A 14,502-nucleotide genomic window follows, 5' to 3' on the forward strand; every position below is an offset into this window, starting at 1 on the left:
TGAGTCTCTGAACTTTCTGAAATTTACATTTTCAGCCCCTCAACTTTGAAAATTTTACATTTTTGGTCCCTAAAGTTTTAAAAATTTTCATTTCGAGTCCCTAACTTTTGAATTTTTTTTTTATCCATGGTCCTAAATGGTTACTTTTCCACACTTTTCACCCTATACCTCATAAAATGATATGGGAATTGCCGATAAACATCAACCAATTGAAAATGATGCCTTTTTGTAAAAAAATTCATCATTTTGGGGGAGAAAAGTAATATGATTGATGTTTCTCTTGATGACTTCCATATACTTCAGTGTGGAACTCGCGCTTCAGATAATGATTTCTATACACTCAGTATAGGACTCGCGCTTCAGATAATGACTCCCGTGTAATTCAATACGGGACTCGAACTTCATATCATGACTTCCATACACTTACTCTTCAAAGTCAAAGCACTCTTTCTGACGATAAAACATCTGTAATGATCAAGAAAGTATAAACATCTTTCAAGAGGGTTTCGTATGTAATTTTCAGAGGGTTTTGCTCGCAATCGACGCCAAAACATATGTAATGATGAAACATCTTCCAAGAGGGTTTCGTATGTAATTTTCAGAGAGTTTTGCTCGCAATCGACGCCAAAACATCTGTAATGATGAAACATCTTCCAAGAGGGTTTCGTATGTAATTTTCAGAGGGTTTTGCTCGTAATCGACGCCAAGGAGGTGCTTCCAAGAATTCGAAGTGTTCTTTACACATGAAGTGATGCTTTGACAAAGACTCTTGTATATGTACGTTGCAAGACTCGAGTTTAAAGAAAGAATTGTTTGATTTGGGGGGGGGGGGGGGGGGAGCTAGAGATTCAAAGAAGACCCTACATCATATGGGGAATTATTCAAATCATGCTATATAAACCAATAGCATTCAACGGATATCTAGGGAGGAGATTGTTGTCTAGCAATCGACAAAGGTTGAAGTTGGTAAAAGCTAATAGCAATTGATCGAGACTTTGAAATGAAGATCCCATGTACTTTCAGGGGGAGCTTCTAGAGTTTCGACACTCCGTTTCAAATCAAGCAAATTATACAAGCTATTCACATCGGATATCTAGGGAGGAGATTGTTGTCTAGCGATCGACAAAGGTATACGTTGATGAAAGCTTCAAGACATATCACAACTAAGTCAAGGGGGATGTTGTTGTCTAGCAATCGACGATGACATATTTAGTTAGTGGTGTGATCTTCAAACACCTTCCGTTGTGCACCACTCTGCTGAGACCGTTGAAGAATCAAGATGAAGATCAGATCTGGGATTCAAATGTTAAAAGTATAAACAAATGAATTTTTTAACATTACAAATAAGTTTTTTTTTTTTTAACATTACAATTAAGATACATAAGAGTATTATATAAAATAGTTATACGTTAATTTTTGAGAGTTGATCTTTGCATATCCATTTTGATCAATGTACACCTAATTACCTATTTTACTTTTAATTATACTTGCAATAATAATATAAGTTCAACTTCCTAAATTAATCTAGGGATATAACTGTGAGTTTATGATACAAAATTGTACATGAATCATAAAGTGCTATGTCACTTCTATTAGGTGACAATTATTAAAATGTAAACACTTTTACAAACATTTATCTCTGAATCTCTAATACTAATTGTGATGTTAACAGCAAGATTATTTTCCGGAGACTTGTCCCTCTTTATAAAAAAAAAAATAAAATAAATAAAAATAAAAATAAAAAATAAAATAAATGTTAACAACAAGATCGATTAAAATAAGAGAAAAGATGAATATGAATAAATATATAGTTTAACCCTTAAACTTTATTACATTTATAAATGTACCCTTTTAAATTTGAGCAAAATATAGATGAGAAATCGAATACGTTCTCTGTTGTATCGTCATCAATGAGTTCATCATTTTAACTCACTTCAGTTTCAGAGTCAAACCCAGATACTGTTTATATATGCACAAACAAACACAATACTTGTATATAAGAATTGATCAGGATTAAGAAACAGTTAAAAAGCAATGGCTCTGGTAGTACCAAAAGTGAAATTAGGTTCACAAGGTTTAGTTGTATCAGCACAGGGTTTGGGTTGTATGGGTATGTCCGGTAATTACGGCGTACCCAAACCCGAACCCGATATGATCAAGCTTATTCATCACGCTGTTGAATCCGGTGTCACCTTCCTTGACACGTCAGACGTCTACGGCCCTCACACCAACGAAATCCTTGTTGGCAAGGTTTGTAAACCATTTTTTAGGGTTTATAATGCTTTTACTCAGATACCTATACCTTTTATAGTATTAGTGTAATTCATTAGGGCTAATTGCCATTAGAATGTAACATAATTATTTGTGTACTTGTTGTGGTGTAAATAAGGAGCTTAAAATTTTGTTTTTTTTAGGAAATGAGTTTAATTTTTAGTTTTCTTTTTTGGCAAATTAGGTACTTGCATCAGGTTCTTTTTCGGCAAAATTTTCTTTATTGTTTTAAAATTGAACATAGAGTCAATTTGTTGGCAAAAGAATGAGTTTTTTGCACTCATTTTTGTAGTAGAGATATTACTATACATCAGATTTTAAATTTTTTGTTAGCTTATGAAGTTTTCCTACTTTATTAAAATTTGTTATTGTTATTGTTAGTGTATGTATATATGTATATAGCTTATGGTTACTATTATATGATGTATTTGAACTTTTATGACTTGTAATCCGGTGATGTGGTACCTGTGTGTGAATTTATGCGGCTTACACATCAGCAAGAATATGGCTTACACATTGGAGAAGTCAATGTACCGATACATATTGAAAGTCTGATATATAAAATTGTTCAGTTACCTTGTATAAAGTTAGATACATTCCGTTTTGCTATATAGTAATTATAATTTAGGGAATTTGAAACTTTTTGCAGGCTCTGAAAGAAGGAGGACTAAGAGACAAAGTTCAAATTGCTACAAAATTTGGAATCCAACGGATGGATGGAAAGGTAGCAGCGTGTGGTGATCCGGCTTATGTTCGATCAGCTTGTGAAGCTAGTTTAAAGAGACTTGATATTGATTGTATTGATCTCTACTACATCCATCGGATTGATACTCGTGTCCCAATCGAAGTCACGGTTCGTTTTCATTGGCTGTTTTGTGTGTGTGTGTGTGTTAATTTGTGCATATTTCAATTTTAAAACTAATAAATGTGACAAATGTACTATAAAAAGATGGGAGAACTGAAGAAGCTTGTAGAAGAAGGGAAAGTGAAGTATATAGGGTTATCAGAAGCATGTGCTTCAACCATTAGAAGGGCGCATGCTGTTCATCCGATAACTGCGGTACAAAACGAGTGGTCGTTATGGTCTAGAGATTTGGAAGATGAAATCGTTCCTACTTGCAGGTGATTTTCAGGTTGCAACTTGAGTATGGAATAACATGTGATCCAGACTGTTATAATTTGTGTTTTATTTATTTGTAATAAATAATAATGATTGTGATAATGTGTTTGCAGAGAACTTGGAATTGGGATTGTTCCTTATAGTCCTATCGGCAGGGGATTCCTTGCTGCTGGTCCATCATTGGCCGAAAACTTGACAGAGGGTGACTTCAGGAAGGTATGCATATGCTCATATTATTTTTCTATGATTCAATACTTATTAATTTATTACCGAAAAGTTGCGAGACGGAAATCAATGGTTCGGGACAATGAAAGGACTATTCGGTCGAGTTGGACGTTGACTAGCATTGACTTATAGTAATAATAAGTATATTAAACGGGAAAATTTATCAAAGATAAGTATTTGAAACATGAGAATTTCAATCACATGTGTATGGTGTATAGGGTACAATATCTTAGTATAAAAAATATTAAAATTTTGACCGAACTTTGACCCGCTTTTTTAGTGTTGACCGACTTATTAGACGTTTTTGGGCGTAACCAGACGGGTTAGTCATCAAACCGACTAGTCGGCCGAGACAACCACTGTTACAACACGGGACAGGACAGAATCTGATTATCATACTCGGTTGCTTACGTAAAAAAGAGTATATCTAATCACGATAGAAATCCATGAGGTGATCAGTATTGGTTATATTCAATCCTTAACATTTTCAAAGTTTTTTATGAACTTGTTATTTTCTAGCAAAAAAAATAAAAAATAAAAAATAATCTGACATATGACCGCTAAGATAGTTTATTCAATATAAACCGCTTAGTACAACAATTTGATGCACCTTAACAAGGGCCGTTGCTTAAAAAATCATTTATTTTTTTTAATTTTTAAAAATGTTAGATTCGTATATACTATTTTGATTATATAGCATATAAATATAAATGGAACCGTAAGTTCTGATTGAATTTATTACAGAGTATGCCACGGTTTCAAAACATGGAGCACAATAAAACCGTATTTGAGCGAGTGAATGAGATGGCTACAAGGAAAGGATGCACTGCGGCTCAACTAGCACTAGCCTGGGTGCATCACCAAGGACCTGATGTGGTTCCAATACCAGGTACCACAAAGTTTGAAAACTTCAGCCAAAACATTGGTGCTTTGTCCGTAAAGCTAACAAAAGAGGAGATGGCGGAACTTGAATCGTTTGCTTCAAGTGATGTAGTGAAAGGGGAAAGGCATGCGGTCATGCACATGACCTGGATAAATTCCGAAACACCTCCATTGTCATCTTGGAAAGGTAATTAAGTTGCTGTTTAATAAAAGTGAACAAGAAAAGCGTCTGGTGAAAATAGCTTTTAAGACTCCTTGTAGTAGTGATTTCTAACGAATTACTACTTTTTTACAATAAGGTTGGGTTTCTTCTAAATAAAGTGGATGTGCGGTTTCTTGTAATTATCGGTATTACATCTTGTTAGTACCCGGAGTCGATGTATTATATCACATTTGGCATGTTTCTTTTGCTGGTTTCTGTTTTTATGTATTACAAAGTTGAGTGTTGGTTTCTCTAAAAACTGAGCATTGCCACTCGGATATTAGGAGTTCTAATTATGCAAACAACTCGGATGCACCTCGTTTAAGTTACAAGCAAATACATTTTACAGCTTTTGACCGTTTGACCATTTCAACCAGTGTTTGCATTGGTTTGCTTTTCATCAACAATTACAAGCTTTTGACCGTTTGACCATTTGAACCAGTGTTTGCATTGGTTTGCTTTTCATCAACAATTACAAGCATGAAATATTACAAGCATGAAATATGTAAAATATGTAAAAGTACAGATGGAGATATAATAAGGAGATCAAGTAGCAGGCAGCCGCAATAACTAGAAATGTGATTTTAGTTGAATGGTTGATCAATGTAAAACGTTCAATGATTCTATTAGTCGACTATTGCACGTGTTTACACGAGTCTTAGAAAGAAAAAAAAACATTGTTACCATTATGTGTATGATAATGTGTTTGAAAGAAAGAGGTGTGTAGAAACAGAATCACAAACAGATTTAATTTGAATAAACATACTGATGACTGACTGATGAGCTGCTGCTGCTGCTGCCGGACAGTAGTTTGGCTTCTATTTGGTCCCGTTATCTTCCATGTCACATCAACATCTTCATATGGAGGGTGTGTTTGGATGGGTTGCCTACTCGTTACAGTCTCTCTGCTAGAGGCCTGGAGATCGAGAGCATTGTATGTCCTAGCTGCAAACGAGGTATAGTAGCATTTCAGAAGCACTTATTTTTCAGTCGTCCTTTGGCGTTCGATATTTGGTCTTCCATACGGGTTTGGATTGGTCTTCCTATTCCAATTTGTCTTTCATTCAAGAACTGGTTTTTATGGTTTGAAGGTTGATACGCCACTTATTGCTCAAAGGATCGTCTATTTTTTTGTCATTGTTGCGCCTTCGCTTTGGTTTATATGGAATGCTCTCCTTTTCAATCCCACCGCTTTGCTGAAGATGGGACATTTATATTACATACATTAAATTACTTTGTTTCTCTTGGTAAAATTTTAGAGGTAGATATAATTTATCATGTAATGTAATTTTTTACTTTCTATTCCTTTGTAATGGTTGTTTTCTGTTTCTTTCTAGCTGCTTGCTAGAGTGTTTTTCTAATACAATCTTATTGTTCTAAAAAGTATTTATAAAAATATCACCACGTCAGATTTCATTTTTAAAGTAATTAAGAAAATGTCACTAGTCTTGATATATGCATATACATTTACTTGTCCACGTACATATATACCATAAACTATTAATGTGAAATAAAAAAAAATGTTGATACATATATTATCTTATTCTATATGTAATTAATATCAGTGGCGGATCTAAAACAATTTAAAACAATTTATCAGTGGTAGCACAAAATTTTTTTATGACCGTCTTAACAACTTGATAAAACTTTTTATCGAGAACAAAAACGTTAAACCTTTATACAGCCACGCATTTTATATATATAACATATAAAACAGTTAAGTAAAATTTTAGTAAAAAAGCTTTTAAAGGTATTTGAATTTTCATTTTTATTTTCTTATTTGTTTCTATAATAAGATTTATTATGAGATATAAATTGTTAGAAGACCTTATGAGACGTACTAGAACAAACAAAAAAGGAAAATAAGAAAGAAAAAAATGAAAACCAAACCCAACATTTTTAACAACTTTCAAATTATTAATGTTTGTTTAAAAACAAGTAACTATATCAAATAAAAATTGTAAATAAGAATAGATTAATCATAACTGTATTAGATTAGGATAGGATGGTTCAAAAAGTAAAATTAGATTATAAATTGGAAGGGCTAAACGTATCATCATTGAAGACAAGGGTTTAAAGTGAAATTTTAATAAAATACTACTCTCTCAGTCTCATTTCAATAGTCCACAGACAAAAAATACGCAATTTTACATCAATAAAATATCTTCTTTTCTTTCTATTTATGGAAGTAGACTATCAGAATGTTACAGCCCAAAATAGAATAATGACAGACGGAGGTAGTACATAAATCTAAAAGAAGGGACCACGTTTATAGGTAGGGTAGTAATAATTTGAAAAGAAGTGGACCCCATCATCATCTTCATCTCACCTACAACAAGTTTTTTACCTTTTCTTGAAAAAACTCCATTAAAAATGGCAACTACAGCTAATTTTATAACACAAATTTAAAGAAAACAACGAAAAATTTATACTTCATCGGCTAAATTGAGTGGTTGCACGTGCAACCACTTGAGCCAAGGTAGATCTGCCCCTGATTAATATATTGAGATAGTTTTATTGTTGGTGTATTAAAGCAAATCAAAATGCATATATCTACCATGCATAGCTAAAATTTGTAAGAGCCAGACTTGTTGAAAACACGTTGTCGGACTTGACTATTAGCCTTTTGTTGATCAAAATTTAGCCATATATTATACATGTATTTAATTTAACAAGACAACATAGAGATTAGACATTCACACTTGTCAATATCTATGTCTAGTTAGTAACTATAACAAATTATATTTTATTAACCACAAAGACACGTTTTTATGGTTAAATTTTTTTATGTCATGACATATTCTTTTGTTATTGCAATACTTTTTTTTTCTTTCAGTGACATATTAGAAAATATTTTACATTTACTTTAATATCCCATGAATATCAATTAACCTTTTTAATACGTTGGCTATGATACAAATGAATGAATCGGAGTTAAATGGATTTGATTACATATATAGATGAACAAAAACTATAGACGCTTAATCGCTTCATTTAAGCACATACTGACACTAAAACCGTTCTACTCGTGCTTCTCTAACGAGAGTTTGAATATAACATCTCCAAATCCATATTCAATTCATTGACATCTATTAACTCATAACATGCTAAGTACCATAAAAATTAGCAGATTTAACTATTTGACCGTTAAATTCAACGAAATAAATAGCTAACTTTGTATATATTTGACTTATACAACTTTACGGACCATATTTATAACTTTATAAAATAGCTCCTCTAAATCTAAAGCTCCTAAATCATATAAACACCAGAAAAGATTAAACAAAACAAATCGGCCTTCTTCATTTATTGTTAGATTATCAATCAATCGTTAATTATGTCCAGGGAACTTCAGAATAACGCTGTTGCCGGTGATCGGAGATTAGAGAACCGGAGTTTTTGGAAAGCCGGAGCTTTTGATATTGGTCCAACTAAATGGACTCCCAATCAAGGTTTATTTTGAATTAATTTAGTTTAATTAATTTTCTAATTGTATTTATCGTTATCATTATTCATTATTATCATTATTGTTGCATCCTAATCGACTCTAACAATGCAATTTTTTACTTTAGTTTTAGGGTTTATAGTTTAGGGTTTACTTCTCGTGGCTAACCTTCTATAAGGCAAGATCTTCAGGGGTTAAACGGGCCTTGGAGTTTATGCTTTGTCGCTGCTCGATCAGCACTGTGTACTACTTCGTGTCCCTACTCGATTCGTTGAGTCCCCTCTCCTGGGGGTTTTACTTATAGTCGGTTTTTAATTTCATTTGTCTAGTAGTTATAATCGTTGGATGTTTGTTACTTTTCGGGGATGTATAATGTACATATATTTATATATTAATAAAATTATTTTGCCTTTCAAAAAAAGGGTTTACTATTCGCTTACTGTTACTGTTATGAGTCAGCTGTGTAATTAGCAAGCGATGAAACCTTTAGGATCTAATAATATCATTTAACTTTGAAATGTATTATTTGTTTTTTTTATGGAAAATCAATTAAATGTAGTTAGGGTTAAGAATGAAATTGTTGTTAAAAACTTGTTGAATTTGTTGCAGGTGAATTGGAACATGCTCGTGTGCATCCAAAGTTTCTTCATTCTAATGCCACTTCACACAAATGGGCTTTTGGAGGTGTGATTTTAAGTTATATGTAATGCTATATGAAGATATATAATATCTGGTGTTTTATCTTGTTAACTTATATATTTGTATATTTATATTTATGCTTAGTGATGTATTTAACCTATAACCTATGTAGTGAGTTTGACATTGCAACATGCTTCTTGAACTTGTAAACTGATAATTTTGATTTATCATGGTCATCTTTCAATACACAAATCATTATAATATCTCTTAGTGTTAATGTTGGTCTAATTGTTAAGTATGTACTTGTATCTTGTTGCAGCAATTGCTGAGCTTTTGGATAATGCTGTTGATGAGGTAACCAATAACCTTATATGTCACAAGAAACTAAGAGAAATATGAAAATACAAACGTCTTATTATATTACTATTTGATGTTATATGGCTCACGTTTTGTTGTCAACCTTGTGTAACAGATCAATAATGGAGCAACATTTATAAAGGTTGACAGGATATTCACAAAAGGAGACAATTCTTCTGCTTTGCTTTTTATTGGTACCGTTCTTGTGTTGTATTCATTTGCAGAAATTGATGATTATAATGCTTTTAAAGTTCAGTAAATTGTAACCGTTGTTGCAGATGATGGAGGTGGTATGGATCCAGATGGCATGCGCAAGTGCATGAGTTTGGGATACTCAACCAAGAAGACAAACAACACGATTGGCCAATGTAACTATTAACATGTACTCAAATCTTGGAATATTTTTAGTTTATTTAAAATAACTTCTTTTTTTCCACTTCAGATGGTAATGGGTTTAAGACAAGCACTATGCGTTTAGGAGCTGATGTCATTGTTTTTAGTCGTGCTTATCGTAATGGGTACCGTTTTGATATTTTTTCATTTATTCTTAAGTTGAGCTTATGGGATTTTGTCATATAAACCATTAATGCCTTTTGTTACTTAATTTTCCGTAGCAAAGCAACCCAAAGTGTTGGTCTTTTATCCTATACGTTTCTACGCAAAACTGGTCAGGATGATGTCATCGTTCCAATGGTAGATACATATGAATTATCTTATCATAAATCTCTCTTTTTAATTTTAATTTTTATACTTATGTATTAGAATATTGCTGCAGATTGATTTTGATATCTCGAGGCATTGGGCAGAACCTATATTATATGGCACACAAGACGATTGGTCTACTAACTTGAAGACGATTCTTGAATGGTCTCCATTCGCCTCAAAAGATGACCTAATTCAACAGGTTTGTATATGTTATATGCTCAATTTATATGATGACCTACAATAGTATATCAGCTTATATTGTACCACACTATCTTTTTGCAGTTTGAAGATATTGGGTCGCATGGAACAAAGATAATGATTTACAACTTATGGCTCAATGATGAAGGTATCTACGAATTAAACTTCGATGAAGATGATGAGGTTTGACTATTTGACTCACCGTTTTTTATAAGATATTAACATTATTGTATAGTTGTACTAATAAGTACTTTATTTTACTTTTTGCTGATATATATATATATATATATATATATATATATATATATATATATATATATATATATATATATATATATATATATATATAGGATATAAAATTGAGAGACGAGGCTGCCCGTTTGGGTAAATTGAGCAGAAAAGCGGCTGATACACAAGCTCATATTTCGTACCGCCTTCTTCATTCATTAAGGGTGATTATTTTGTTTGATTTTTTTTTTTCTAACTGGAAAAAAAGAATCTTATTAGTTTCTAATTGAAGTAATTTATTATGATTAAAATTCAGGCATATGCTTCAATGTTGTACCTTAGAAAGTTTAAAAACTTCAAAATAATCCTAAGGGGGAAACCAGTTGAGCAGTTCATTGTGGCCGATGATTTGAAATATAGCGAAGTAGTCACTTACAGGCCACAAGTTTCTTCAGTCAAAGAGGTATATGTTTTTAATTATATTATATATTCATTTATAACTATTTTTTATATTTATTATTATTTTAATTTAAGTATGTTTACCGGTGTTTTCTGTAATCTGATGCAGGCTGTTGCAGAGACAACCCTTGGATTTATTAAAGAAGCACCAGCTATAGGAGTTACGGGATTCAACATATACCATAAAAACCGTCTTATCCGGGTACACATTTTTACAAATTTGAATGTGTTTATTTGTCTATTTTCCAGTTCGTTTTCAATATTTGTTGATATGTTTCAGCCTTTCTGGAAAGTAACCGGTGAGGGAAATTCTAAGGGATATGGAATTGTTGGTAAGCTTGTTTTCCATTCACAATATACATTCACTAATTGTACTGTTTTTTATTTTTTTATATTTGTATTATATATTTATTTATTTATTTATTTATTATGTATCGCAGGAGTTCTTGAAGCAAATTTCATAGAACCAGCACATGACAAGCAGGATTTTGAAAGATCGTCTGTATTTTCAAGGCTGGAACAGAAGCTAAAACAGATGCAAATGGACTATTGGTTTGTTACTTGTAAACGCAATTTCTACTTTATTTTTCAGATTTTAATCAATAATTTGTTGTCGAATATGTAGGAGAAGGAAAAGTCACTTTATTGGTCACCAGCCAGATCCTAGTTTTGTGCGTAAAATGCAGAAAACTGGTGATGTACCGCTTCAAATGCAAGGCGTTCCCGATTTTAATGATAACCCGAGACCCGATTTGAGTGGTTCACAAATAAGGATCCGTGAGAGAAACGATGACGTACATGTAGTTCGTGCTCCTCCTGGATTCGTAACTGTGAGTATTTGTCTGTTATCTTCTGCTTAACATCTATAGAAGTGGGAAAATGGCCGGGTCGGGTGGATCGGGCAGGTTGTGTGTTGGGCACATAATATTCAACTAATGCAAAGATCAGGCTTCTTTGTAGATACATCATACATGTTTGTTTTATAATTCTATATCTTACATCTTCCATTGCTACTTACATAAACATAAACCTGATCTTATGTAACAAATTGACTGTAATGGAGCTTGATGTTGTTGTCACAGGGGGGTTTTGATCAACAAGTTGCATGTGGTGATAATAGTTCAAGGGATATTGATCAAATGTGTGATGAAAACATTCAACTATTCATGAGGTAACAATTGGTATTTTTCAGCTTGTATTTGCCTTCTCTTGAACTAGGGGCTAGTATTATGTTCCTTATGTATTTGGATATTAAAATTAAATATTAAAATATTAATATTCGAAACTCTGGTATAACGATTGGCCTAAAGATGACAAGTCTTTGTTGCAGGTGTGAGGGGTATATTCAAAGCACGAATGAGTTGAAAAATACGGTAGGTCCAGATTTTGCCATTTGTTTCTTTTAGATTCTTGGCAAAAAGTTCAAATAACTTGCATTTAATGGCTATTATTATTATTATTATATTATTAACTATGTTGTGGTTTCTGTATTGATTGTTGGTGAGAACAGGTTGCGGATTTAGAGAAAAAGGTTGCAGAGACTAATATGAAATGTGCTGAAATTTCTTCACGTATCGAGTTTCTAAGAAAGCAGAAACTTGTAAAATGAGAAACATGGGTGTTGACTTTGTTGTTTTCATGCTACTTGTGGTTCGGTTGGTTTACAATATGAGTAAGTTCAGCTGATGTAATGTAGTTTATTAATATTTGGCTCTCGATTCTAACTCTTTCACCAGTGTTATGGTGTTGCAATAGTCGTTGTTTAACGTTAATTTGTGAGTCTTAAGTGAATTGACTGATACCTAGTAATAGAGACGTACATCTGATATATCACTTGCGGTTTTAGTGACAATATAACACTAAAATATAAGAAAGAGTAGAAAAGCTACTGGTGATAATGTTTGATATAACGCAAATAAACTCAATAAAATATAAAACCCTTCTTGTACCCAAGCCATAATTATCGTCTCAATCTGAAAATCTTTTCACAATCAAAAAAACATAAAACTAAACATTTCATAAATCTCAATGAACATAAAGAACTTCGGTATAAGAATAACATTTAGTAGTGAGGCATGAAAGTAAGCAAACACAAAACATTAAAAAGAAAAAGAAAAAAAGAAGAGGGATTGTGGTTGTAAGATATCTAATGAAACGTCGGTGGAATTGAGATATTATTCAAAGAGAAATTTGTTGTAAGATATCTAATGGTACGGTCACTAGAATTAAGATATTATTCAAGAGAGATCTCAAATATATGAAGTTTTTCCTTGTATATTTTTGTATATTATAGGGACGATCTGATCAGGACCACGATTGGGAATTGTTTGATGGTCTTTCTCTTAGTAAGATGCAAAATAGAACCAACTTGAAATCTCATGTGGAGACTCAAATTCACTTGCTTTCAACAACACAGATATTTTACAATATCAGCAACCCAAGTAACAATTCTATTAACACTTGCTTTCAACAACCATGTACCTCGTCATGCTATTTCTCGTATAATCTCAATCTCATCTTTCTTGTTCAATCGCTGCAATTTTCAGATACCACCACTTCCACCAGGCCCCAAATCAATTCCCTATATCGACAGCATAGTTACCGTACTACGAACCAATCATGTTTTTCGTTGGATAAATAAGACCATTGATGAAATGAACATGAAAATTCCGTGCATTCAACTTGGTAAAACCCACGTTATAGTCGTTAGTGATCCGAAGATGGCCTGTGACTTCTTAAAAGACAAAAACTCCAGCGGCTCATCAAGGCCTGTTGTTTAACTAGTGATGGTTACCGGAGCACTGCTCTTGTTCCAATGGGTACTCATTGGAAGAATATGAGACGGATCCTAGCTACGGAGATCCTTTCAGTGGCTAGGCATGGGTGGCTTTTAAATAAGCGAGTTGAAGAAGCCGATAGATTGCTTAGCTAAATACATGATATTAGTTATCATCCATCTATTTTTCAGCTCCTGCATATATACACATGACTTAATTAGCTTTATCGAATTTCTATAACTGTTAATAATTGCTAACATGGGCGAATTTTTTTTAAAAAAAAGAAGAAAAAAAGAATTATGTTATATATTATAGTTTTAGTACAAATACAAGGTAGTTTCACTGGCTTTGTAGAACTCTCAATACAAGTATACTCATATAATTTTTTCCTTGAAGAAGGGTATCTATAGGTCACTTTTAGTAATATGTCCTTCAAGAAAATTTACACCTTTAGCCCTTTAAAAATTTTGTTCAATTTTATTCAATTTTATTCTTGTAAAATTTTGTTCTATTTACACTCTGTTCCAAGTTTACTAAATCAAAAAGAAATGAAATGAAGAAAAAGTAAAAAAAAAAAGAAAAGAAATGAGATCTTTCCAAACGGGAAGGAAATGAAGGCTAAATTTTCCTTTCATTTCCTTTTCTTTCTTTCTCAAATAAAACTCGGAAACACATAGATTTTTTAGTTTATCTCCACTACCTCTCTTTTCCTTCAAAAATAAAATTCAGGAACACGTAGATTTTCCAGTTTCTTTCCACTTCCTTTCTTTTCCTACGAAAATAGAACTCGGGAATAGATAATTCAGTTTCTCTCCACTTCCTATTTTATGGTTAACATATAGTTCTAAGGCTCGTTTTATTGTAGTCATTTTATTACTTTTACTAGTAGCCAAAGTGTATCAGATTAATTCACTTCTTGAACTGTTAACTACAACTAAATATAAATTAACACGATTTCAGATATATTTTCTGTACACATGTTCAGTTATGCATT

The 14,502-nt window shown here is 32.5% G+C and overlaps 2 protein-coding genes across 2 annotated transcripts; both read left to right on the top strand.

Moving 5' to 3' along the window:
• The first annotated feature begins 1,919 nt into the window (after positions 1-1,919).
• LOC139886538 (probable aldo-keto reductase 2) lies at positions 1,920-4,928 on the top strand. The gene is made up of 5 exons (XM_071870377.1): positions 1,920-2,250; positions 2,921-3,124; positions 3,221-3,393; positions 3,505-3,607; positions 4,361-4,928. Exons 1-5 carry the CDS (start codon positions 2,035-2,037, stop codon positions 4,691-4,693), a joined length of 1,029 nt encoding a protein of 342 aa, XP_071726478.1. The 5' UTR covers positions 1,920-2,034; the 3' UTR covers positions 4,694-4,928.
• A 3,059-nt stretch (positions 4,929-7,987) lies between these two features.
• On the top strand, positions 7,988-12,559 carry LOC139868669 (protein MICRORCHIDIA 2-like). The gene is made up of 18 exons (XM_071857006.1): positions 7,988-8,152; positions 8,755-8,829; positions 9,104-9,138; positions 9,257-9,335; positions 9,420-9,509; positions 9,584-9,659; positions 9,756-9,834; positions 9,917-10,045; positions 10,129-10,227; positions 10,395-10,496; positions 10,589-10,735; positions 10,841-10,933; positions 11,012-11,063; positions 11,172-11,283; positions 11,357-11,561; positions 11,814-11,902; positions 12,062-12,104; positions 12,242-12,559. Exons 1-18 carry the CDS (start codon positions 8,038-8,040, stop codon positions 12,338-12,340), a joined length of 1,719 nt encoding a protein of 572 aa, XP_071713107.1. The 5' UTR covers positions 7,988-8,037; the 3' UTR covers positions 12,341-12,559.
• The last annotated feature ends 1,943 nt before the right edge of the window (positions 12,560-14,502 follow it).

The sequence above is a fragment of the Rutidosis leptorrhynchoides genome, chromosome 1 (genome assembly GCF_046630445.1).
Source record: "Rutidosis leptorrhynchoides isolate AG116_Rl617_1_P2 chromosome 1, CSIRO_AGI_Rlap_v1, whole genome shotgun sequence".
NCBI lineage: Eukaryota > Viridiplantae > Streptophyta > Magnoliopsida > Asterales > Asteraceae > Rutidosis > Rutidosis leptorrhynchoides.

What these genes read in the sequence shown, in the direction of transcription:
- LOC139886538 (XM_071870377.1), top strand. Translation starts at nt 2,035, where the DNA reads ATGGCTCTGGTAGTACCAAAAGTGAAATTAGGTTCACAAGGTTTAGTT. An exon ending in GAAATCGTTCCTACTTGCAG is followed by an intron (nt 3,394 to 3,504) that starts GTGATTTTCAGG and finishes ATGTGTTTGCAG; the next exon opens with AGAACTTGGAATTGGGATTG. An exon ending in CAGAGGGTGACTTCAGGAAG is followed by an intron (nt 3,608 to 4,360) that starts GTATGCATATGC and finishes AATTTATTACAG; the next exon opens with AGTATGCCACGGTTTCAAAA.
- LOC139868669 (XM_071857006.1), top strand. Translation starts at nt 8,038, where the DNA reads ATGTCCAGGGAACTTCAGAATAACGCTGTTGCCGGTGATCGGAGATTA. An exon ending in AAACAACACGATTGGCCAAT is followed by an intron (nt 9,510 to 9,583) that starts GTAACTATTAAC and finishes TTTCCACTTCAG; the next exon opens with ATGGTAATGGGTTTAAGACA. An exon ending in ATGATGTCATCGTTCCAATG is followed by an intron (nt 9,835 to 9,916) that starts GTAGATACATAT and finishes ATATTGCTGCAG; the next exon opens with ATTGATTTTGATATCTCGAG.